General features: G+C 29.3%; 1 protein-coding gene and 1 long non-coding RNA gene across 3 annotated transcripts; both read left to right on the forward strand.

The window, feature by feature from the left end:
- The first annotated feature begins 664 nt into the window (after nucleotides 1-664).
- On the forward strand, nucleotides 665-26,768 carry LOC110283044 (uncharacterized). Of its 2 annotated transcripts, XM_087157284.1 has the most exons (7): nucleotides 738-870; nucleotides 11,238-11,307; nucleotides 13,065-13,115; nucleotides 14,070-14,190; nucleotides 21,138-21,262; nucleotides 23,824-23,948; nucleotides 24,950-26,768. In XM_087157284.1, the coding sequence occupies exons 3-7, from the start codon at nucleotides 13,082-13,084 to the stop codon at nucleotides 25,622-25,624; spliced, it is 1,080 nt and encodes a 359-aa protein (XP_087013410.1). In that variant the 5' UTR covers nucleotides 738-870; nucleotides 11,238-11,307; nucleotides 13,065-13,081; the 3' UTR covers nucleotides 25,625-26,768. The 2 variants fall into 2 exon arrangements, with proteins under 2 accessions (XP_042910573.3, XP_087013410.1); XM_043054639.3 differs by lacking the exon at nucleotides 11,238-11,307 and having other exon boundaries at nucleotides 665-870; nucleotides 24,950-26,762.
- Nucleotides 3,019-8,386, forward strand: LOC147815738 (uncharacterized). Its single transcript, XR_015431368.1, has 3 exons — nucleotides 3,019-3,257; nucleotides 7,502-7,660; nucleotides 8,233-8,386. It is a non-coding gene; the product is annotated as an uncharacterized LOC147815738 (long non-coding RNA).
- Nucleotides 26,769-27,216: the final 448 nt, after the last annotated feature.

Consider the following 27,216-nt stretch of genomic DNA (forward strand, 5'->3'; position numbering starts at 1 on the left):
CCAGCAAACTGACCGGGTGCGGGTGGCTACTGGGGGTGGTCAACGCAGGTCAAAAAATTACAGCTGGAGAAGCAGAGCAGGATAATTCATGATTGAGATGGGTCCAAAAGATGGTTTCGATTTACAAAAAGCAAAATTGAATGAAATTAAGGCTTTGCATGACTTAAAGGAAGGGTAAAATAAAATGTGGATGATAAGCAATAATGTTATAAAATAAATTCATATTGCACAGTTAAAAAATTAAGAGTATCAACATGTTCCTATAGTTTAATAATACATCTTTATAAATTGAAAAATAAGATGAAAAAATTACAGCAGGAGCTTGTAAATAAAACATAATAATAATCTGCAAGTGTTATAAATAATTAATAAAAAAAGTGCAATCGTTGAACATATACATAGTAAATAACACAGCTTAACAAGTTGAAGTCTGAAAAAAAAAATGAACTTTAATGAAGTTAGAAAGAAGCCCATATATAAGAAATTAAGAGTTAAAAGGCAAAAGTAAAACCAATTAAAAAGACAAACAAAAGTAACAGACAACAAAAGTAAGGAGAATATATACTTTGTGATAAATAACGTTATCACCGAGCTCAACTTGACTGCCTGCCGATAATGAGAAAAAAATGATGACGTCATTTTAGGAACATGATATGATATCAAAATTAGGAAACGAGTTATAGATAAAAACAACAGAAATCATTTGCCACAGTTCATGGCGCCAGTTCCTTGCACTATATAGGAATCATAAAAATATTTAAAAAATTAAAATGGGAAATAAAAATGCACTCAGCAATAAAGAAAAAGAGGAAAAAAATTTCAATATTTCGGAAGAAAAAAAGCTCACAATTTCTTTGATAGGAGTACCGTGTAAGTTAACATATTTTTAATGCTGTTTCTTTATTTAATCTTACAATTTGAATAATAACTTACTTCAAATTTAGCAGTTATTGCTCTAGATAAAATACATTTTTAAAAAGACAAGAAAATATTTTTGGTTTATTTTGCATTGTTTTATTAATCTTGGTAATAAAAATTGTCGCATTTTACACTACCAGGACGCATTGCAGAAGGGGTTATCCGAAAACTTATTCCGATTCTTTAATCTTTTTTAAAATACGTATACTATTGAGTAAAAAAAATTTTCCTAATTAAAGTTATTCGTTACTTTGAAATACCAATTTGATTGAAACTAACTCGTCTCTTGGATGATAAAACTATGCATGTCAAATTTAAAAAAAAACATTTGATGTCTAAGATCTGTTTAACAGCATTCCATTTTCTTAACGAAAAGGTGTTCTTTTGAGTTTTTATTGCGATTATAAGAAATATTATTAATTCCGAATTCGATTACAGGGAAACTCTAATTAAAATATGCTTCTTTTTTAATAATAATCCTTATAATGAAATTTTTTAAAATTCAAATAGCGGAATATCGCAAGGATGTAATTTTCCCTTATTTTTAGCTTATTTTTACACGATTATGAAAAACATTTTACTTTAAATATCAAATATGTTTTTAGATTTATCGATGATTTATTTGTATTTAATTTTCGAAATTTTATAATTTCATTAATTAATATTTAACCCGTTGAAATAATATTGCTGACGATAATATTAATTTCTAATTTTTGGATATAAGTATTAAAAAAGACGAAAACACTTGAATTATTGACATATACGATTAAAGGAATATTTTTAAGTTTAATATAAATAAGCTAATTGCATGAAATTCTAATATTTCTAAAAACATATGTAGTAATATTTATTTATTAAAAAAAAAAAAAAACGGTTGACAATATTTTCCAAAATTTGAAAAAAAAACAACGTATATTAAACAAATTTTTAACAAAATCATTGAGTTAGTTGTGTAATAAAATAATAATATAATAAACTTATTAAAAAATCTTTTACTCATCCAAATTAATATTTATGTCATGTGCAAATCTCCTCCAATATCCAATTAAATAAATACTAGGAGGCTCCGCCCCCTGTTTGCTAACGCTCGCCAACCCCCGAGGATTGCTACGCAATCCTATGTGGTTCACGCCGTGAACCATGGCTCACTGCGCTCGCTCGCCAATGAACATAATGTTCTAGCTCAAAGACATAATCTATTATCATCAAAGACATAGTATTTTATCATCAAAGACATAGTATTGTACTTATGTAGAAGAATTCTACCAATGTTCTTAATGGCTTTTAAAAAAGTATATTAGCTATTTAGATTGTACATGGTGAAAAAATCAAAACATTAACTAAATAAGAAACATATTAGCAAAATAAATTATCAAATATTGCTTCACTAATATTCTGCATTTTAAAGCGTGAAAATTCAATGCATAAATAAACGCGAAATATAAAAAAATTCAATGCATTCAATACAAACACTTAAATGTTTTTTAGACGTTTAGGTAGCTCCCAGTAGAAAAATATCAATTCAACAGCGGCCTTTTAAAGCATTCTCACTTCAATTAATTAATTAATTCCTAATACAAGCGACTAGGGACAGGACGATTCCATAATACAAACGGACTTAGAAAATTTAGAAAGGGGAAAATGAGCTCGATATCGGGAAAACGTTGGTGGTGAGAGCTTTAGCTTAGCAAAATATCGCCTTATTTTAGCGCCAACATTGGAAGTCAAGTTTTGGCCGGATTTTCTGAAACAAAAACAAAAAAAACTTAACTATAGTTATAGTTAATTATAATTATGATGACCCTATAGGGTCATCAAAAAAGAAGGAATTGATTATTAGGCTTTACAGAGAAGACAGTCAGATGTGATTTTTTTTTATCTTCAAAGAACGTTTTTTTATGCTGAGAGGTACGTACCTCAGTACTGTTGACAATTATCGGTCGCTGTTCCAGCAATTCTGTACATGTTGGAGGAGCGTGGAGGGGGGGATCATGAAAAGAGTTCCGTGTATAAACCGGGCAGTGGCACTTGACCTTAAAAAAACATCAGTGTAGGGTATGCCGGGCAAATACCCATACAGCAAATTTCGTCCTAAAGACATCCCAAAACATTTCGAACACTCCTGGAACAGTCATATCCGTAAAGTGTCAGAAGAAAGAATTTCGTAGGATGTCACAAATAGACAGCAATATGACAGGCCTTTCAAAGGAGTGTTTTAGGAGTCTTGTAGGATCATCGTTCAGCGCATGCGTGTTAACTTCAACTTTGCCGTTAATGTTATTTCTTTTATCCAGTGACAAGGACAAGAGCAATTCTGCTAGTGAAATCTAAACAATAAGGTATTTATAAGCTCAAATATCTTATTAGTTTCTTTTTTGTTTATCTTACTTTTTTTTATTATCTATTTATATATTTGATTTATAAATGTACTTAAACCCCGTCATTATATTTAATATCTCAATTGCAATGTTTACATGCATGTTTGCAATGTTTACATACATTACTAAATGTTTAAATGCGTGGTTTATTTAATTTTTTCATAATTATTGAGGAAGTTTTACTTTTATTATTTCGTGAGGCAAATTTTTATCTGTTCTGATAACTCATTCTTTCTATTATTTTTGTTTTCTTCCTTTAAGTTCAACTTGTTATTTGGCATGTTTTTTTGGTAACCCTAAATTAATCATTTCTTATAACTACAAATGAAATGACATTTAAATTATTTCAATGTTGCTATTCATCTTCATTATTTAGTATATTGTTATTTTACCATTTTTTACAAAGTTTTGTCTATAAATTGTCTATGAATGGTGTTTTCAATATAAATGTAAACAATAACAATCTCCAACTCAATACTTGCTACTGCTTATTCCACTAGGCTATATTTTCAAACTGATAATTTTGTTTTTAACAAAAGAAATAAATTATATAATTTTTAAGCTCAAATCTGTTGTATTTCATAAGATAATAACGATAAGTAATTCTGGTGAGTAAGAAGTGAAAATTTGTTTTATTTCTTTAGAGATGTATTGCGAAAAAGGTGACATGGTTGCTAGATTTTGAGTAACTCCCTTTTTTGGCAATCCTGATTTGGCCTCTTTCAATTTGTTTATTATTGTTGTTCTTGTTGCAAGCTGTGCATCATCTTACGTTAGTGTTAGCACCTTTAGCATTGTAAACACAAGTAATAAGTAATCAAATGCCACGTTTGCACAATCACAATGTTCTCTTGCAAGTTCTCAAGACACAATAGTCGCGTTGTGAGCCAAATGACTTTAAAATACACCCGAAACAGTAACCTGTAAGCAGGGTTGGCAAAGTTTAGGACAGAAGGGATTAATCCACGGTTTAAACCGTCCTGTCCAAAACTATCTTAAACTGTCCAAAACCCTTTCACTCGAATTATGCCACAATTTTATCTGAACAATATTTAAGAGGTAAAATAAACATAGAACTAATAACATATTGATAATTAAATATACTAGAGAATATTTGTTTTTAAAAGAATAATGTTTTATTAATATTGTTTGACTCTTCAATTTAAACGAAGGAAGATTAATCAGTAATCAAGTTCAATTGGTCCTCTCATTCAATAGTACATAACTGAAGTTTGGCCTTGCCATACAATTTAAAATATTAGGGACTAAGTGCTTGGTTTGTCATAAACAGGTTTATTTATCTATTGTCAGGGTGGCCACCCACCTGGAAAACCTTGAAAACCTGGAATTATCAGGGAATTTTTTTATACTGGAAAAAACCTGGAAATATCAGGGAAATTTGGATAAAAACCTGGAAAAATCAGGGAATTTTAAAGAAAAGATGGAAATTTTTTCTTTGATAATTTTTTTAATTTCACTAATTTAAATTATTTACTAATTTTTTTAATTTAAATTATTTCATCCATTATATCCACTTTTTTAACGGAAATGTATCGCCAAACAGTTGAAATATCATCAATTTAGCTATACTTTGCTTGCATCAAAATTTGCTCCATTACAGCTGTTAAACTAGAATGCCACATAAAATTCTCCCACTGTTGCTAAACGAATGCAGAAACCTTTGACCACTATGGGACTGTGCAATTTAAGAAAGATTCTGGTGTAGGTGGAAAAAGATTTAGGATATTAGCTTCTATTTTTAAATACTGTCTTTGGGCTGAATCCATTTATGGCTCAAGTTTGTTCCGATGCTTTGGTGGTAATTTTTTTTTCTATTTTGGAGAAATGTTTTTGTATTTTTAACTTTATAAAATTCTTCAAAAATTAGTTGGTTATAATTTTATAATAGATTTTGTATTGCACTCTTGTTCTAAAATTTTTTCTACTCCCATTCAAGGAAATCTGTGAATTATCTTTTCTCATCAAGCCAACCAATCACACATTTTTTTACCATCGCTGACAGCAATGTTTGTCGATAAATCGTTACAATTGTTGCATTAATGCTAATTTTTATATAACACATTTTTGAAAAATGGTTTTTTTAAGAACCAACTATATATTAATATTTAATTTTACTCTTTCGTTGGTCAAGATATGATTTTTGATTCAAAATTTTGTACCAAAACATTTGAAAAATAAATAAAAAATCTTGCCAAATTGTCAAAATAACATTTTGAATAAAATATTTTATAATATAGACACTTTTCTTGTACATATCCTACAATTAATAAGAAAAAAGAAACAAAAACCTGGAAGTTTTAAGATTTTTATCTGGAAAACCTGGAAAAATCAGGGAAATTTGAAATCTGATTTGAGTGGCCACCCTGATTGTACTATTCAAGAATACTTTTATTTAATTCATGTTCAATTCTTTTAGCATAGTGGTGATACATCACCAGTGTCAGTAACAGAAACTGATGTTATGCCCTTCAAAACTGTGAATACATTTTTCAGTTATTTTGTATTTTCAATTTAAACTAATATATTTATATTCAAAAACAATTTTTTTAAAAAAAGATGTCTTTTTTATCATCCTGTAATGCAGAAATTATAAAATTTAAAAATAAAAAAAATTGTGAAAAATAAAAGGATAATTTTTGAACAATTTTAGTATTTTTTTTTAAGAAAAATTCTTATTTTTTAATATTGCCATATTTATCCTTATGCAAAAATATTATTTATCAGTATTAAAAGCATATTTATATTTAAAGGATTAGGTATTCACTTTTGATGTTCAATGAATTGTGGAGCTTCAAAAATTATAAACCTTTTTCTATTATATTATTTTCCTTTAATAAGTTATATTAAATTGTGTAAAAAATATCAAATATTTATTGATACATGTAATTATTATGTGTACAATGGTTACACCTATAGAATTTTTACCTTTTACCAAAGTTCAAGGTTTTGGACAGTTTTACCCAGTTTAAGACAGTAAAACCCATGTGTCCTGTCCAAAACCAGTTTAGGACATCCAAAACCCCAACCCTGCCTGGAAGTATAGGCGTATAGAGCTTGCAGCGTTCCCTTGTGTAAAAAATGCGGTCCATAGGGATTTTTAAAATTAGAGATACTTAGCCAAGTAAATAACCAGGCAAAAGGGCTGCAGGTTTTTTTTTTTCCGTCCTAGTCTGAGTAAATTGCAGCATTTGCTGCAATGAATTCAATTTTTCTCCTTATATGATTGTTCATAATCTATCTGTCTTAAAATTAATAAAAAGTTGCAAAGTTATCTAACTATTATATTAAATTTAATCAGGCTATCAATTTTAACTGCTGGAGATAATTACATTATTTTCACTATCTCAGTAATTCATATCTTTTTAAAAATAGTTCTTAAATTATATTTATATTAATATTAGTTAGGTTTATTATTTAAAAAAGAATCATATGGACGCGATCAAAATGTCTATATGTGTAACTAATTTCATACAGAATAGTGTCTACATTTTCTCAATTTAATGTCATTCTTTCAAAAGCAGTTATTAGAATTTCTCCTGCTTAATGCTTAGTTTCATGCTCACTACTTAGTATTTCAAGAAATACTTTTTTTTTTAAAAAATATTGAAAAATTAATAAAGTATTGAAAAAAGTTATTGAATCTGTAAGGAGTTTATTTTCTTTTAAAAAGTTCTTGTAAATATATTTGTCATTATTCACCTCTTGCATTGTGAAGCTGGTTTAAATATATGTGTTTACATTTTAATTCTTAGTTTACTTTTATAGATATATTTTAGGTAGGTATCTTGTGTTTCATAATATGTATTTTTTGACGGGGTTAAAAAATATTCAATGATCTCTTAAGATAAAATATTTAGTGCTTTAAAAGGCATATAAAACTTACTTGTAGTTGATCTGCATATTTTCACAATTATTACATTTTTGTTAACATTTTTAACTGATAATTGTGGTTGAAACATTTAATTAGTATTTACATATTTGTATTTTTACAAAAAAAATTGTATGCTAAATTTTAGTATTGTCTTTTTCTTGATTCTCCAAGAGCTCGTTCTTTTACAAGGACAGATTTACGATAAACTTTTTTCAGAATGAAATTTTGTTTTCTTTAAAATAAATTTTTATTACATGTCAATTTGCTTTTTTTAAAATATTGTTATTTGTATAATTTTTTTTCTTTCTCATAGTCTGCTAGATTGCAAAGTCTTGATGGAACTGATTTTAAAGAACGTACAAGACGAGCTATTCGTCACATCATGCCTGATGATGTTGTTGAACTCTAAAGCTGGATGGGCAATAATGAAAAAAAAGATTTTTTGGTTACAGAGTGTCAGGTGCAATTATTGGTAATATTTAATCTCTGTTTATATATATATTATTCCATTTGTAGTTTGACAGTATATAGTTAAAATTTGTGTTGCCAAACTTTTTAATATACTATAAATTTAGTATTCCATGAATTTTCAATGAGTTTATAAATTTCAAACATTGGAATAATTTATGAGTGTGTTGTTTGAAATAATATTGTTATTAGTATCACCATCTTCTTTTCCAGTCATAGTAGAATGGCAATCATACGATACTTCAGTTATCCAACACTTTTTTTGACTTGCACTTGTGTGTACTAATAGCTTTATCATTATTACAGTTGTTGTTACTAGATTATTCTTATAACAATGAATCAAACATGTATCAAATCATTTTATTTTTTGTGAACTAGTATTAAGTTACGTATGATGGGCAATTGAAAAACCAGCTTAACAAGGTTACCCCATAATATTTTCCCTGAGAGTAACAGAAATCTGGGCTTCTACTAATTTAGTTTGAGATACCTTTTAAATAGGTTCTGAAATAATTTTATGTTTATTCATGAAAATACCTACTGGTTTGTTTATATTTTCTTTTTGTTATGTTCTAGAAGCTGTTTGCAGTGTTTTCACATACACTAAAGTAAATGAAGTTGGAAGTATTATTAAAGGCTGGTAGCGCCATGCTAAAGAAAGAAGAGTTTATTCTGTAAAAAAATTAAGGAAATAATAGTGTAAATAAAAGTTTCACTTATGTGATTCTAATATTGCTTATTTTTTTCTATTCTCATATTTATTTGCTTACACTAAATTTATGCTGCAAAAAATAGATAAATCCTTAAAACAAGTTATTTTTAATATTTTCAAGATACTGATTTAAGTATGCCTTCAGCTAACAATTCTTCAGCAAAACATGGCAACAGCTGTTTTAGTTTGTATATAAAAACAGATAATTTTCTAATTTTATTTGTTTTTTTAAATTGCATCATTGACACAATAACTAAACAATAAAGTATGTGATCCATAAACATCTATTTTGAGTTTTTGATAAAATAGTCACAACTTCATTTACACTATTTATAATATAAAATGTTTTTTAGTAAATTTTGCACAAGAATGTAATGAGAATTATTTTGCCAATTAACTAGTTTCAATTGATCATACGAGAAATTTAAATATTAATGCGAAGTTCTCAGTATTAGAGCAACATTAAAATGAAAATTATTCATTATTTTATTATAAGATATTTAATATATCTACTACATTAAACAATATGAGCAATAATGAAGCAATCATAAATTACAATGTACATAAAAGATTCAATAAGTCTCATAATTTAATTTAATAAGAAATATTCTTTACAGAAAACTAACGCTAATTAGGAGACTTGTAACCTTCCTTGGTGTTCAAAGGGTACATTCAATTAGACTTTTTAATAATGGCCAAGTTTTTATTCCAAGCAATAGAAATGTGAAATCCAATTATCTTGCATATTTTTGTATTAAAATGATACATTATTTTTTTCTTTAGATACGTTTGTTTATTAACTGTTTTACTCCCTTTTCCTTTACTAATTTTCCTAAAAAGTAGAGGAATAGCCCATTTTTCTGGAAAAATAGAGTGGTATACAAATTAAAAACTGTCACCTTTTTTTTCATTTAGAAAACATTTTTCTGACCTCTAATTCAGTAAATTTAAAAGAAAAACCTTATTTAAGTTGCTAAAATTAATAAAAATTTCAAAGATGAAATTTATTTCCAAAATAAGACACCCTCCTATTACTATCATACCATTTCCAACACGCATCCCACAAGTTACCTAAATCCTTACTAAACAGGTCTTATTATGTCCTAATGCCATCCTAAAGCGTTCTAAAGGTATCCTGAAACTGTCCTAGTTATGACATCATTAAGATATCTGCAGGTGGGACATTCTAACACGCAGATGACATCCGTAGGACATTTAGCGGTAAATATAGGACTTCCTCTGGAAGTCACAGAATCCTAAAGATGACAACTTTAGGATGTCATAACGAAGTCAATGTGCTGTATGGGTATATACCGGGCAATGGCACTTGACCTTAAAAAAACATCAGTGTAGGGTATACCGGGCAAATGTATACCGGACAGTGGCACTTAACTAGACCTTGTATATATTTCAGACATTTATCAAAAGTCTAGTCAACTAGACCTAGTATATGTGCCACTGCCCGGCATACCCTACACTGATGTTATTTTAAGGTCATGTGCCATTGCCCGGTATACATTTGCCCGGTATACGCTACACTGATGTTTTTTTAAGGTTCAGTGCCATTTACCGGTATGTATTTGCCGGTATACCCTACACTGATGCTTTTTAAGGTCAAGTACCATTGCCCGGTACAATTCTCACCTTTCATACTTTGCCTGAAAACATCCAGTATTCTATACAATGCCGGCAACATACATATATAAAGATCTAACTAACTTTAAAGTAAAAAAAAATTAAAAACAAAAGCAAAACATCTAACAATAATAAAAGCAAAGACATAACGAAAAAATTCAACAAATAACATATTTTATACGTGTTCGAAAATGACAGCAAATGTCGCAAAAAATAAACATAAAAACAAATGCGAACGGTGACGGTAAACCTTTGAAATTTAACCAATACGCCAAGGAAGCGAACAAAAAAATCCCCAATATTCTCAGTGTAATTTCCCTCTTTCCCTATTTTCACTCTTCCGACGAAACTCTAAGTATTTAACATTATGGAATCATCCTTCCCCTAGTCGCTTGTATTCCTAATTGAGTTTAAATTAAATATTGTCATGTTTTTAGTGCATGAATCTGAATTGAACAACCTGATAATGCTCACTCTGGTTATTGTTATCTGGTTGCTCACTACGTGCTCTTGCGCGCCGAATCCAATCAATTAGAAATGAAAACTGTTGCCAGCGCGAGAAAAGAAATATCATCGGTTTTATTGATACATACATACATACGTACGTATTAGCGTTTTATATAATATAGATTTTCATTACATTTTAATAATTCCTATAAAAATCATCAAACTAAAATGTTGTGTTTAAATTTTAACCTATCATATATTTTAAACTTCGAATCATCCAGTATAATATATTTTTATCATACGCTAATCCAGTTCTCGGGTTTTTTTCAAGGCGACATACAAATGCTGTACTTAAGTAGTATGAACGCGTATTGGAAAAATATATCCCACTACCCTTCTATTTTTGCTTTAATTTTATATTTCGTAATTTGGGAACTTAGTCAGAATATAAATAATTATCTCATAAATACATGACAGTTGGTATCTTTTCTCGCATTACATGTTCCTATTTCTGTATTATTTTGTATTTTTCTCGAATATTTTCCCTGCATTATTGTATTGATATATTTTGCTTTTGCTATATCAATACAATATTTGAAAGTAATATTTTTGCGGACATACTTATGAGACAATATTATATCTTTTCGTTTTTTTATAGTTTTAATTACCTTTTTTGTGTGTGTTTTTTCAATTTTGCAATAATTTTTATAGCTATTCTGCTTTTCTTTTGAATCGTTTTTTTTATTTCTCTCCTTATTTTCGTTGTATTTTTTCCGTTTTTTTATAGGTTCTATATACCTGCAACTTATGCGGGTTTTTGGCTTTACGAGAAAACCTAACGGCTAGGTTATTTTTTGGTAAAATTAACAAGGTTTTATATTATATAATAAAATTTGGTATTTATATCATATCTTAGAACATGGCATTAAACATTAAAATCATTTGTTCGTTTAAATTTACTTTTCATTTATGTATTGTTTACTTATCGTGAATTACAATTTTGAATTGTAGCAATTATTTTGAAAACCAGAATTTCATGTAAACCGTCACCTGAAAAATTACCAAATGGTTTGTTCATTTTGAATTTTATTTCAAAACAATGGTTCTTTATTTTTATCAGTTATGCCATTACCATACAGTACTGTAATTTTTCCAACAAAGCATTAAATGTAAAAAAAAAATGTTGCTAATATTTATTCGAATAAAAAGTAGTGAGGAAAAATTCGCCATTTTAAATTTGTATTCTCTACAATTCAAAATATTTTCGACTACAATTAAATGAGGCAGTAAAAAATAACTAATGTTACTTAAAATACTTTTTGCACCGAATTATCGTGGGACGAAACGAATGAATTATAAACGAAATTTTCAGATGTGTGTAAAACTTTTACGATTCATTTAAATAAGTCTGAAGATATGGCGATCTACAGAAAAAGTAAAATTAATATCGACGAATCCAAATTTTCGACCGCTCTTCTGGCCATATTTTTCAGATGTGCTACCTTCTATATTTTGAAGGTCAAGAATTCTAATCTAACAAAAAAAGTACATTTATTCGGAGAAAGTCCGTTTTTGGATCTGCTTCGTAGCATCAAATATATTCTGCATTAATTAATTAGTATTTTCAAGGTAAGCTTAGACCTTTGAACAATTTAAATCGAGTCCTATCATTAAAGAAAATGTAATTCTAGGTGTTCACCTTTAATTCGGTCGAAAAAATTCTGAGAAATCAAATTTTAAATAACATTTTTAAAATTCGATTTCTTAGAAGCTATCCAACTGATTTCAATCAAATTTTGTATTTAGAATAGTGCAATTATATACTTTAAAATAATGTAAAAAATTGTATACATTGGAGTTTTTTCGACTATTATTAAATAAATTAATAAAAAATAATAAACATTTACTAAAATTCATTTTTTGCATAGAATTTTTATTGAATATTTTAATATTTTTGTGTAAAAATGTTTCAATTCTCTTATAAAGTTTTCAAGAAATGGTGAAATGCACCAAAAAGTAAAATTAAATTTAAGAAATCAAAATTTTGGTCAGTTCTTCTAACCATACTATTCGAACCACATTTCCCAGATTGCGCTATTTCCTATATTTTGAGTGCCAGAAATCTAAATTCGTCGAAAAAGAAAGACATGTTCATCCAGAAGAAGTACGTTTTTGTGTCTGATTTCGTAACTTAAAATATCGTCTGCAATAATTAACATATTTTAGGTCACCCCCTCGAACCATTAAGTTTGAGTTCTAGAAGAAGATCCGATCATTTGATAAAAAATTATTCAAGGTGATCCGTTTTTTTTTTTTTTTTTTGGCACACTGTACATTTTTGGGTCAGATTTTGTAGCATATCATCGACAATAATTAATTAGCAATTTTAAGGTTAGGCTTCTGAATCACTAAGATCGAGTCCCATAATGTGAAAATCCGATTATTAGAGAAAAAGTTATTTAAGGTGTTCATATTTTTAGTTTATAGTCACTTTTTTTGTTTTTATATGTTCTCTTATTAAAAATAAGCTATTTTTAATTTCAGTTTTATAGTTAGTATCATTTATTTTTCTCTTTTAGGTTCTAATTTTCATCTAATTATTTTTATATTTCAGTGGTAGGAAAAACATCTATGCTGCAAATATATCGAACTGGAGAGTTAAGAGGTAATTTCCTCCCTTTCCTTTGGTATAAATTTCCACTTCAAATCTTTTGAAGCTTTTGTTGTGGTATAAATAATTTTCTTTAATATTAGTTGTTTTGGATGTCTAGTTTTTATAAATGTAGATTAAAAATCGGGAGTGAAAATTGAAATTTTCTCCAAAATTCTTTTACTAAAATAAACGTATTTTTTTAAAAAAAAATCAATTTATTCAAAAAATTTGCAATTATAAGTGTTTTCTTTAATTTTTGCTTTAAACAGTGACCATGTATGTTTTTTTTTAAAGAAAAAAAGGAAAATGTACTCATCTCTCATAACTTTTATTCCAAAGCTCGCTTTTTTTGTTGCAGTTAAAAGTAAAAAAGATAAAAAATAAAAGATACAAAAGAAAAAAAGGAAATGTGTTGCTATATAATCGCTAAAGTTTACCAGTATTGTTTCAATTTTTTAACTAAAAATGCTTTTCATAGTGATAGTTGATCATAATTATTTGTTGTCTGACTCATAAAAGTGTCCCAAAAGATTTTTTAATGAAGACATTATGCATAAAAAAGTCAAGCAAGTGACAGGATTAAACTTTCTATTTGTAAGAATAACAAAAAGATTGCTTTCCATAACGCATCTGTATACATTATTTTCTTTAATCATACATCATTTTCTTTAATCACATCATTAATTTCGCGCTATTATAAATAAAAAAAATAGTTTGCATGAAACCACACTGTTGACACTACTAATAATTAAATCCTGTGTTCGTGTATTGTTGCCGTCAAATGATGTGAAATTTCAGCAGAAGGCCATTTCTCATAACTTCTCCATGTTGTTATGATTTGCGGTTATTAAGTTATTTGAACTAACTTTTGTTACAAAATCTAATTATTTAATTATATTATTATCAATTATTTAATCATATTGGGTATTATTTCTCACTCCTTAAACACTAACTTTTAATTTATAGCACACAGTGAGAGTATCTTGATCGATGTCGCAGAATGTAGAATTAAAGTACAGAACTGGAACGAAACATTTGTTATTTTTGATGTTCCTGGTCATTACATGTTTCGAAGTCTTGTGCCCAGGTACGTTTAAGAAAATTATTTTTATAGATGATATTTTGTGCCTATTTCTTCTTTGTTGTTAAATTGTTTTTCAATTTATCTGAAAATTCATTTATTTCACCATCAAAACGTTTTGAGCTACTTGTCATTTAAATCAAATGTAAATATCGCTGTATTCGACGTTGAGAAAACAAACGTTGAGTTAAATTAATACTCATAAATGTTGCCCTAAGTTTTATTATTTTATTCTTATTAATTGAACTTAATTTTGGAGCTTTTGCTCACTCTAAGGTTAGGAGAAACGCTGCATTAAATTTAAGAACTTATAAAAATGCAAAAAAAAGAAGAAAAAAAAAACTTTTCTAACTGTTGTAAATTCGTAACAGCTATTCATAGCACTTTATGCTAAAAATGAACGTGATAAAAAATTTCAGCGAGAAGAAAATGCACAGTATATTTAAATATAATACAGCACGCAAAGAAAAAAAACGGATCACCCTGAATAACTTTTGATCTAATAATCGGATCTTCACGTTCTAGGCTCAATCTTTATAATTCGAGTTGCCGAAATCAGACACCAAACGTACTTTCTCTGAACAAACATACTGGATTTAGATTTCGACCCTCAAAATATAGGATGTAGCCGCAATCTGCTAAATATGGTCAGGAGAGCGATCCAAAGTTTGAACCCCTAATGTTAATTTTATTTTTTGTGTATTTCACAATGTCTCGAGACATTTTTAAGTGAATTGAAAAATCTTTACCCACAATTATAAAATGTTTTACATTATTTTAAAGTTTCTAATTTGGCATAGTAAAATACGAAATTTGCGCGAAATTGGTTGAATAGTTCCTGAGAAATCAAGTTTTAAAGGAGTTGTATATTTAAAATAAATAAACACACAGTAAGTGATTCAGAACTGATGATCTCGTGAGTCGGTCTTTGGTTGAAGAGGGAAATGAGGAGAAATTTAAATATTGTCATTTACACACTTGAGGTTCGGTTTTCATTAACGCTGAATCGAATGAAATTGATTTCGTGGTATATCTGATTAATATATCCGAAGTTGAGGGGACTTTACTTACGAAAAGTACGATTTTGTAACTGTTTGTGTGTACATGAAAGGCATTATCTCTGATGTATATTTTTTACGCTTTTAAGACTAAGCAGAAGTCCCTGTGGCGATAAGATGAACATTTCAAACATTGCAATGAGTTTTCTGTATAAAAAAGTATTAATTTTTATTTATACTTAGTTTGAAGAAAATCTCGATAACCTTCTACATTAGTTATTCTATCGACTCAGACTCATTAAATTGAAAAAGGAAAACGCCCCAATATATATATATATATATATATATATATAAAATAATAATTTTTATCATAGGATAATTATTCGTTATTCAGAAATATCGCATTTATACCAATAGATGTGTCTTGATAACGACTATTGGGTTCCCCATTTTTAGTTTCTCTTGATATTAATTTTTAGTTAATTATTTGTGTTTAGTTTATTATTTGTGTTAATAAAAGAATTAAAACTCTTTCGTTTTCATAAAATGTCTTTGGTAAAGAATAGATGTAGAAATTCTATTTTGGGAATTCAAGGCTGAAAACTTACCATTAAATTATAATTAGATTTATATTTCAAAGGAGGAGTTATTTTTAGAATCTTGTCCCTTTTTCACTTCCATATTAGGAAGCATTAAATGATTTTCCATAATGCGTAGAGTTACAAAGGTATGTACGACTGGAACCTAGTATTTAATGCGGGATCGACGGTTTTCGCATTTCTCTTGCTGAATAACGTGTTCCATAAAACATCTACCGGAACCATCCGAAGCCTTGTCCACACCCCGTCCCTTGTAGAGTGGGGATGTGAACTGTTATAACTACCAGCATAACTTTAAATGAACCTTTTTATAACGTATTATGGCTTTTGACCGCATTATTAAAGTTGAATACAACAATGATAACAGGGATGTAGCTCTGTTATTATATATATCTTTATATATAAGAAGAGAATGGAATGATAACGCATACCCAATCACAGAAGACTTCTGGTTAGTAACGCAGAGAACAGCCAATCAAAATTAAGAACGCATGTGTGTGAAAAGGTAATAATTTTATAATAATGCTGTCAAAATATACAAAATACAAACTGACCTCAAATAAAACTCAGAGGACTTCGAAACAAATAATTAAGAAAACTCTACTATTACGTTTATAAAAAGGAAGATTTATTAACTCAACAACAAAATTATAACATCGCCATTTCAAAAAAAAAAAAAAAAAAATCTCACACTTGTTAGGGCGCTTTTTCATTACACGACACGATACCGACAAAATCGGACGACAAATGTGTGAACGACAATGTCATTGCCGGATCGTTCAAGCAATTGTTTTCTCACTTGTCCGATATCGTTCGTCCGAGAAGTAGAAATTCTTGTTCATTCAATGTTTTGAGCTTGAATGAGCAGTTGCTTGTGTTCTGTTGTGATTTTTTTCTGCAAACTTTAAATATGCCGGATAATAATCGTCGTCTCAAACTTCTTACTTTATTTTAGAAGAAAAAAGCTAGAAGTGCAGAAACGTTTTTGGGTGCACGAAATGGTACTTACGTATTAACTCCACCGCAGCTACAGATTTGGCGGTTTTTAAGTGCCGCCAATCTACACCTAAAATTTTTGCGACAAATCATGAAATAAAACACTCTATTTAAAATCTAAAAATTCGAAACACTTTATTTAAAATCAAAGTAGTCAATCGGATTTCGGGGGAAAGTGGGCCGATATAGAGTTTTACATATATTCAAAACAGTCTCTTTTCCTTCACCAGATGTTGTCGCCATCTGAACTCTGATAAAATGATGATTCCAAATGATGTCTCGCTGTTCCCCTATGTCTTTTGTTCCTCCATTTTGCACTGCCCCTTATTCTCTCAACTGTTTGTGTATTATGAACTCCTGTATCAGCATTAATAAAATGTATGCAAATACCTACTTGCTAAGGTATTTGTATTTATGATAAACCTTAGCCAGTAGGAATCCTTCTATTTTCTTTGTTTGATAACCTTTCCAACTGTCAGAATAAATTGTGCTATCATCTAAGTCCCACTTGCTGATCACACTGTCTTAAATTACATTTCCAAAGCGTACGTTTACCAAAATAAAGTTTCCTGTCATGGGAATTGGTACATTTTCGTTTTCCTTTAGGGGGTAAAATATTTCGCTACTGAAAAAATAAAATTGAATCTTGTTCTGTTTTTGGCAAATCCCAAAGATGCATTTTCGTAGCACTAAAAATGACGTCAGAAATCAGCAAACAAGGCAACAAGGAATCTAAAAGATAACTGCATGCGAAAACGCTGTGTGAGAACAACAGGATTGCTCTTTATTGGCGCATTAGCACAACTTCTGCAACGACGGAAGTACCCACGAAATAAATGAGGCAAGATATGTTGAAGAAGATTTTTAATTGCTTTTCCATAAACTACAAAAAGTCCCAAATAAAGTTTTTAATTACGTCTGAATGAGAGAAACCAAGAACAAGAGTGATGTCAATGAGGAATAATTTTTATATGACTTTTGAATTGGCGTCTGCTCGCTAATTTATGTCTGCAATCACTTAACATTACTTAAATTCTTTAAATGTTTTAAAGTACTAACGTCTTTTTTAATCGAATTAAAATATTAGTTTAACTTAGAATAACCTTTTTAGATGATTTTTTAAATGAGTTTTACCAAATTTATCTTATGAAGTCGCTCTATCATGTTTCAAAAAAAAAATTTCAGTTAAATCAGGGAACATATTTTTTATTATTCAATCAAGCAGAAACCAGTAGTTAGATCGAGTTCTGTCTGAAATACATAAGAGTCTTTATTTGCCTTCTTATCAAACCATTACTATTATAAAAAATATTATCTCTTCATTAAAGCATATAATGAATTTATAAAAATTTTCAATAAAACTTTTATGATTGTTTAAGTCTTTCAACCTCATTATAATGTAAAAAATGCTACATCATAAAATTAAAAATTTATAACCAGACATGAGAATACAGTATATAAAACTTTTATTTTAAAAATGATTAAAATAATAAAATAATGATATCAAAACAGGAGATAAAACAGAAAAGATAGACAATAACAAATAAACTCGCCACGATTTGAGGAGAAACTTGCTTGTCTAACCAACATTTGATTCCGACAAACGATGTCGACTTGTCGGATACGACATAATCGTTATCGTATCGGTGATTGAAAAAGCACTCCGCTGCTGACCATGTATTTTACTTGACTCTATGTCGTTCGCCGACAATCGGATCCGTTTTGTCGTTATCGTGTCGTGTAATGAAAAAGCGCCCTACGTAAAGCTATAAAAAGACCGAACGATTATTTATGCAGACGATTATATATGATTATTATGAACTAAACTTTATGCAAACGATTGTTTATGATGTCATTAGATAAAAGTGTCATTAACGCAATATCATCCAGTGTTTATTAATAATTTTGAGTGGCAATGTAAAAAGATAGTTGTTCTAAAGTTTTATAATAAAATGTTTGTTTTGATCGAAAGCAGTTATTTATTTTAGAATTCCAATATATTTTAATAGCTCTGATAAATCGGGTTTTATTGTTTACTGATTTAAATGTTTATTGATCATTGATGACATAATTATTTCATTTCATATTTGTTTTTTTATTAGTATTCAGTATGACATAAAAATTAAATTGCTTAATTTAATTTGTCGAATTTCAGTTACTTATGTTTTTATTATATAACTTGCTTTTTGTCTGATTGAAACTAAAATATTTAGTCAGTTGACAGTATTGAAGTTAATTGGGCAATTACTTGCAATGTTATTTGCTTTTGAAATATCACTCAGCATCAACTTATTAATATTACATGTTTTAATTTGTTTGCCATAATTTAAAGTTCTTTTTCATAAGGTTTTAATTTTTTTCAGTTTAAAACTTAAATTACTGGGGGGTGGGGAGGAAGCACCATATAGGGAGCTTCCGGCATCCTATAAGATCATCAATGATTTGAGTTAGGCTCTGTCACGCGTGCTTCGGATATGGAGATTAATCTCCGGATAATGCCCTATAGCAGTGTTTCCCAAACTTGTGACTTTTGTGTACCCTTTCTAAATTTTTCGTAACGCTGTGTACCACTAATAAAAAAATGAATGTATTTTTTTCTATCAAAAATTTTTACAAAAGATAAAAATCACAACTGGCTGTTGACACCACTAATTATTAATTGTTAACTCTTCAAAAAAATAGCCAATAGAAAAATATGTAAGGATATTAAAGCTTAACGAAGAAGTGAGTTGTTTTTTTTCCTTTTTTTCTGTGCTTACTCCATTAAATTTTGTTTCGATTCAAAATACATTTTATTGGGTTTATTAATTTTGCTCATATCGGGTTCATTGCAATTTTATAAAGTTTTGTTGAAATTTTCCAATGTTTTATTGAAATATCATTATATTTTGTCAGCCACTCCTGTTACCATGGTGTTCCGCGCAAACATAAGTCGCCAATTTCGCCAAGGGGCACCCTCAAGTATATTTTTACCCCTAAATCAAATTATTGTTGATCTTATAGGATGCCGTATGCTCCCTATATGGTGCTTCATCTCCCCCCCCCCAGTAATTTGAATTTTAAACTGAAAACAATTAAAACCTAATGAAAAAAAACTTTAAAAGATGGCAAACAAATTAAAGCATGTAATATTAATAAGTTGAAGCTGAGTAATATTTCAAAAGCAAAAACCATTGCAAGTAATTGCCCAATTAACTTCAATACCGTCAACTGACAAAATATTTTAGTTTCAATCAGACAAAAAGCAAATTATATAATAAAAACATATGCAACTGAAATTCGACAAATTAAATTAAGCAATTTAATTTTTTTTTGTCATATTGAATACTAATTAAAAAAAAAATGTAAAATTAAATAATTATTTTATCAATGATCAATATACATTTTTGTCTGAATTGTTAGTGCATGTTACTGTTAATCACCGAAATCTCTGGTTGTTGATTTTCACCGGTGAATGTTGACTATCACATAGTCGCTTTGGTGAATATCCAAAATATTTATTACATCCGATTTATTCGTGGATATAATTACATTTATTCGATATTTTAATACTTACTGACGATAGATTAGAAGAAACATCAGTGCTTGGAGTATCGGGGAAATATATACCGGCAATGGCACTTGACCTTAAAAAACATCAGAGTAGTGTATACCGGGCAGTGGCACTTAACTTGACCTAGAATGACTAGACCTTTGGTAAATGTCCGAAATATATACTAGGTCTAGTGCCACTGCCCGGTTTACATTTGCTCGGTATATCCTACACTGATGTTTTTTTTTAAGGTTAAGTGCCATTGCCCGGCATACATTTGCCCGGTATACACTACAATGATGTTTTTTGAAGGTTCAGTGCCACTGCTCGTTATACATTTGCCTGGTATACCCTGTACTGATGTTTTTTTAAGGCCAAGTGTCACTGCCCGGTATACACTACAATGATGTTTTTTGAAGGTTCAGTGCCACTGCCCGTTATACATTTGCCCGGTATACCCTGCACTGATATTTTTTTAAGGTCAAGTGCCATTGCCCGGTATATATTTGCCCGATACTCCAAACACTGATGTTTCTTCTAATCTATCGTCAGTAAGTATTAAAATATCGAATAAATGTAATTATATCTATGAATAAATTAAAGTCAAATCGGATGACGTTTTGAATTTGTCATTTTTGAATGACATTTTGACGAATCGGAGATGTATTTTATACTTTGCCGGTAACATATACGTATATATATATATATATATATATATATATATATATATATATATATATATATATATATATATATATATATATATATATATATATATATATATATATACATAAACACACACAAATACAATATTTTCACTTTATTAAGGCAGATTGAAAGGTCAAACGGTGTTCTTTTGCTGTATGATGTTACAAGAGTGTCTACGTTTCTAGAACTCTCCAAATTGATTGAAAATGTGAGAGAATGGAATCCACAAATCATTATATTTATAAGTAAGTTTTAATTTTCTACTTTAGTTTTTGAAATTGATCTAAGCACTCTAAAGCAACAAACGTTTCAAGAAATTGCTTCCTTATGATACATTTAAATTAATTTTATCATCTGGAAATTTTCAAAATTAATTTTTTTCTAATAGCACACTAATCTGCAATAGATATTTTCCCTCTTCTATATGAGTTAAATGCCATTTGCCCTATGTCGTATTTCAAATTCTATGCAAATGGACTTTTTTTGTGATGATTCAAATCTCACAGATAGAAATGCTGACTTTGATAACATTTTTCATACTTTCATGAAACTCTTTTCACATTAAATATTGATTCACTGCAATTTATAAGACCGTCTTAGTGACTATATTTTTTCAAAAACAGAAAAATACTAGGATGGGCATTAAATACCAAATAATTTAAAAACATTAAAGCTAAGCAGAACTTCTCAAGAAGGCGTACTTTCACTTGCCCAAGTATTTAAACTCTCAAGAAAATTGATAAAATGTTGAATCTTAAAACCAGTACCTAGAATCGCAAACGTGCAAACTTGCTAAAAAATTTCTTGCGCAAGATAAAAAAAGGATCATCCTGAATAAATTTTGATCTAATGATCACGTTTTAGAACTTAATCTTGATGACCTCAAATATGCTATTTAATTAGTGCAGACAATTTTTTAAGTTACGAAATTAATCATAAAAAACTTACTATTTCGTAATAAACACATTTGTCGATGGAATTGATTATAGACCGTCAAAATATAGGGGGGAGCAGCAATCAGAGAAATATATTTTCCATAGTTTAATCAGGAGAGCGCTTCAAAGTTTGAACCCATTAATATTTGTTCTGAGAAAATACGTTTTTTTGTCCGATTTCCCAACTTAAAATATCGTATGCACTAATTAATTAGCAAGAGCCACGACTATTCAGGGGATAGAGCGTTCTCTTTCCAATGAGGCGAACCGAGTTCGAATCCCAGTCGATACGAAATCCGAATCCTGCTTGCACTGACCACAGTGCTGACGTGAAATATCCTCAGTGGTAGACGGATCATGGGTTAGAGTCCCCTTGCCGTTAGGCTAACCGTGGGAGTTTCTTGTGGTCTTCCTCTCCATGTAAAGCAAATGCTGGTTAGCTCCATCAAAACCGTCCACCGCGAAAGCAAGTTTCTCCCAATACTCAATCCAGGAGTTCCCTTGTCTTCTGGATTGGGGTCAAAGTTACAAGTATGCGATGTTGGACATTAGTAATCGTAAATTATAATTTCTGATGTTTTGTGTAAGTTTTATGTATCTACTCTCGTATGCCCTTAAATAGAGCGGGACGAGATACAAATAAACAACTAGTAATCGTAAACCCATGAAATTGGGTCGGCTGTTCATCGACTGTTATAAAATAAAAATAAAATTAATTAGCATGAAGCCGTGGCGACTCATGGGATATAAGGCTCACCTCCCAATTAATGTGGTGAACCGGGTGCGATTCTCTGCAATGGCGGGTTAGATTCCCAAACCCGGGTTGCACCGACCACAATTCTGACATGAAATATCCTCAGTAGCAGACGGACCATGGGTTAAGACCACGAAGTCAAATTTCTCCCAATACATGATCCAAGAGTTCCTTGGTCTTCTTTTATGTGTTCAAAATTACAAGGATACGGAGTTGAACATTGATAGTCGTAGACTGAAAATTCGGTCTGCTGTTCAACGACGGTTATGAACTAAAATAAAAAATCAATTAGCATATTTGAGGTTACCCTCTCGAACCATTAAGATTTAGACAGTAAACTTATAATTCCAATCATTTGATCAGAAGTTATTCAGGGTGAGCTGCATTTAAATTTGCGCACTCTACGTCTTATGAAGTATAATGAGGGGGTACTTATCACCGAATTATGATTCTTTCAAACAGTGCATCAACGCAACCCTTGGCAGAGCAATGTTCAGATATATCTTATGTAGAGAAATAGTAGCATGTTTCTCATTAAATTATTACACGATGTTCAAATATTCGACCTATGTATACAGAAGGGTGATAAAATTATTCGTACGAAATCACTCGAAAATTTGCAATCGCAAGCCCGATTGGGAGGTTGAAAATTGCAGATAAAAACGCATAGGTTTTTAATCTGGACGGAACGAAAGGTGGAGCCACGTTCAAGAATTGTTTTTAAGAATGGTTCAATTAACTTTTATAATAATTATTCACGTAATTTTTTTGTAGTTGGCAGATTTACAGTATCTTTTTTAGTTGATTCCAGGAAATTGAAATAACTTGTCTGAGGGTAAAACGCGTTTTTCTCCCTTTATTTTTCGTATTCTCTCCTTTCGTTCGCATTTTTCTCTCCTCGATGCTTTTTATCACCCATCTGAATTTGTCGATTGAAATGTGGAACGCACTATTTTTTTTTTTTTTGCGTTCAATAAATATAATATATATGTATTCCCTTTATAAAATTAAACAAATTTTTGTAACGAACATAACATTATGTCCCAATTCTTCGGACAACATATGTATTTATCACATTTTTTTTTATAGAGTTTTAACATTTCTTCATTGTTGACAGTTGGAGTTCAATGGGATCTCTTCGATCAAAAAGAAGTATCACGCGATACTGGTAAAAAATTTGCACAAAGTAAAAACTTGGAGTTTTTTGAATGCAACATCAGAACTGGTGAAAATATAGACGAAGTAAGAGGTTCTTACATGATCTTTGCCTTATGACTGCGGCCCTTTATGATAAATGGAAAAATTTCATTACTCTTCACAAGGTTATATGATAGTAGGATATGTAATGTTACGCCACTCTAAGATAATTCATATCAGTATCGTTTCTAATGTTTCTAAAAGAGTAGGCAACAAAAAATCGACGGAAATAATTTGAAAATACTTTACATTTATTTCATGTAAACACCATTAAAAACGCGCATAGGGGAAAAATTTTTTATATGATCTTTTACTTACGTTTTTATTTTTATTTTGCAACCGCAATATCGGTCTCTATGTTTAAGAATTTTATTCTGAGGCCTGCTTCGAGATTGAGTTATATTCTATACTTTGTTTTCTTACCTAATATTACCAAAAATCTCATTCGATTCAATATGTTGTGAAGTTTACATGTTATGGTTATAATTAATATTAAAATTGTTTCGTAAAAACCCACCCTGATTGAAAATCCTATGTATTAATTGTAATTGTTGTTAAATGTTTAACTGGAAGGGGAACTTGGGGTCAAACAATTTTAGAAGCTTTTTTTAAAACAGCTTTTTTAGCAATTTTAATTCCTTTTATATTAGCAAGTTATATTTATTTTATGTGAACACTTTTAAAAACGCGCATTGGGGAAAACATTTCCGTATGATCTTTTACGAATGTTTTTTATTTTTATTTTGTAACCATCTTTCAAGATTAAGTTATGTTCGATACTTTGTTTTCTTACCTAATATTTCCAAAATTCTCATTTGATTCAATATGTTGTGCAGTTTATATGCTGTATAGTTATTTGATTATAATTAATGTTAAAATTGTTTCTTAAAAACGCCCCCTAATTGAAAATCTAATGCATTAATTGTAACTGCAAAGGGAACTGAATATTTAACTGCAAAGGGAACAAAGCGTCAAACAATTTAAAAACTTTTGTTTAAAATAGCTTTTTTAGCAGTTTCAACTTCTTATATATTAGTTTATTTTAGGTTTTTGAACACATGGCTTTGAGAATACTTCAAAAAGAAGGATTAATACCATCTGATAAAATTGAAATCGATGGAAAGTCTCTCGAATGGAAAGAAACCAATGAGGTGCCTGTCACTTCCGTTGCTGAAAAAGAACTACTGAATGGATGTTTTACTGAAACAGAAATTATTAATTATAAGTCAAAAGATACAAGTTATCTAGAAGATAGCGATTTACAAAATGGATCTAAAGGGGAAAGCGTTATAATGGAAAAAAACAGTAGTCAATCTTCTCTATCAACCAGTAAAATAAAAACTTCAGAGTTAAACAAAAATTGCGATCCTCCTGATAATAAAAATGGTGTTGTACTACCAAAAGCGGAGAAGTCAGTGATTTCAGAAGAAGAGATGCAACAAGAAGGAAAGTGTCTAGAAATTATTAATTATAAGTCAAAAGATACAAGTTATCTAGAAGATAGCAATTTACAAAATGGATCTATAGGGGAAAGCGTGTTAAAGGAAAAAGACAGTAGTCAATCTTCTTCATCAACCAGTAAAATAAAAGCTTCTGAGTTAAACGAAAATTGCGATCCTCCTGTTAATAAAAATGCCGTTGTACTTCCAAAAGCGGAGAAGTCAGTGATTTCAGAAGAAGAGATGCAACAAGAAGGAAAGTGTCCAGCGTGGTTTGCTTGATCAGTAACTGTTTAATATTCGAGCTTGTTCAATTTATAAATTTTTTTTATTATTCTGGTTCTGTAGGATCTCGATTATATGTCTTCTTAATCAAGCAGCAAAATGAACGCTTCAAAGCTAACTAAAAATTGAAATGCTTTGGATGATAAAAATGACGTAGTACTACCAAATTCAGAATAATCAAAGCTTTTCTAAGAGAAAAAAATATTAAGCTTAATTTTCTTGAATAAAAAAATGTTTACTATTGCAATTTGTTTTTTTAAAAGCAGTTCTATTGTTCCTTCACCGTTTTTTATTTAACAGTAAAGGTTTTCTTTCATTTTTCAGAACCCTATTTAATCATATTACTACCTATTTAATCATATTAGTGCAGAATAACCACGGAATTAAAGTTTCAGTTTTTTTCTAAATTTATGATTTTATAGTGACCTTACTTAAACTGCAGTAATTTTGTAGAAAGTAGCTAAAAGTTTTTTCTAAATAAATTACTGAGAAATTACTTCACATTAACTGCAAAATAACTGCAGTGTTTTTACAGTTAAGATTGCACAACAGAAAATCTGCAGTTAACTCTAGAAAAACTACGAAATTACTTCAGTTCTGTAGAAAAATTGCAGTTATTTTTTGCTGGGAAGAAAACAAAACTTTCAAGTTATCGGAAGTAGTAGGATTGTGCATAAGAAGTTTAAATGAAATTGGAGTTGAAAAGTGGAAAAATTGCATTGAGCACTCAGAAAATCGAAAAAGAGATGTGGGATTTGGACAAAGCTATCGAAAACACTGTTAATTCTCTAGTAATAAATATCAATTCCATCGACGAGGATTTGACAAGTTTTGAGAGTGAATCCTGAGATTAGTTTCATTTTTACTTTTTAATGATATAATTATTCGTTATTATCCATCGTTAATACAGTAATTCTTTAAATTTTGTTCTTGTCTGAGTAGTTTAATATCATTATTTTTGCTTTCGGTACAATTGTTAATTAATTATAGAAACTCAAATGTTACGGAAAATTAAATAATTTTGATACTTCATTCTATTTTCAAAAACCTATTGTATTCGAGGCTTACAAACTGCTTTTTTTAATAGGTTAAGTGGGTATATTTTTCTAAGCAAAAGATTTTATGAGACATATAAAACAAAAAGTTCCAAGTTCTCTTTTAGTGTAATTATTTTCGTAATACTACCCTTAGAAAAATAAAGATAACAGTTTGAAAATACAAATAAATGCTGTTCCTTCAAATATATTTTCAAATCAATTGGTGAAATATAATTAATTAACATTAAACATTATTTAATTAAACATTATTTAACTCTTAATAAATTCAAAGAAAAATTTTAATTATGAAAATAAACAGTATTTTTTTAATATATTCCTTCAATTTTATACGACTTTTACGATGGAATCATAAAAGTTATGTTTTGCATAGATATTTATGCAAAATATATTAAAACTAATTTAATTTAAACTTAAAAAAAATACAACAAAACTACTCTCAAAATAAAATTATGTGTTTACTGAAACAATTAGAAACGTATTTTCATGCAAATATTTTAATTTTGCACTTTGTTATCTAATTTTAAGACATCA

This window comes from Parasteatoda tepidariorum, chromosome 2 (assembly GCF_982258835.1).
Source record: "Parasteatoda tepidariorum strain Cologne lab strain chromosome 2, Ptep-v5.0, whole genome shotgun sequence".
In the NCBI taxonomy this organism is placed as follows: Eukaryota; Metazoa; Arthropoda; class Arachnida; order Araneae; family Theridiidae; genus Parasteatoda; species Parasteatoda tepidariorum.

Excerpts from the sequence above, each read along its gene's own strand:
- LOC110283044 (XM_043054639.3), top strand. The coding sequence starts at position 771 with ATGGGAAATAAAAATGCACTCAGCAATAAAGAAAAAGAGGAAAAAAAT. Across the intron at positions 13,116-14,069 it reads TCGAACTGGAGAGTTAAGAG|CACACAGTGAGAGTATCTTG; the intron begins GTAATTTCCTCC and ends TTTAATTTATAG. Across the intron at positions 21,263-23,823 it reads ACAAATCATTATATTTATAA|TTGGAGTTCAATGGGATCTC; the intron begins GTAAGTTTTAAT and ends CATTGTTGACAG.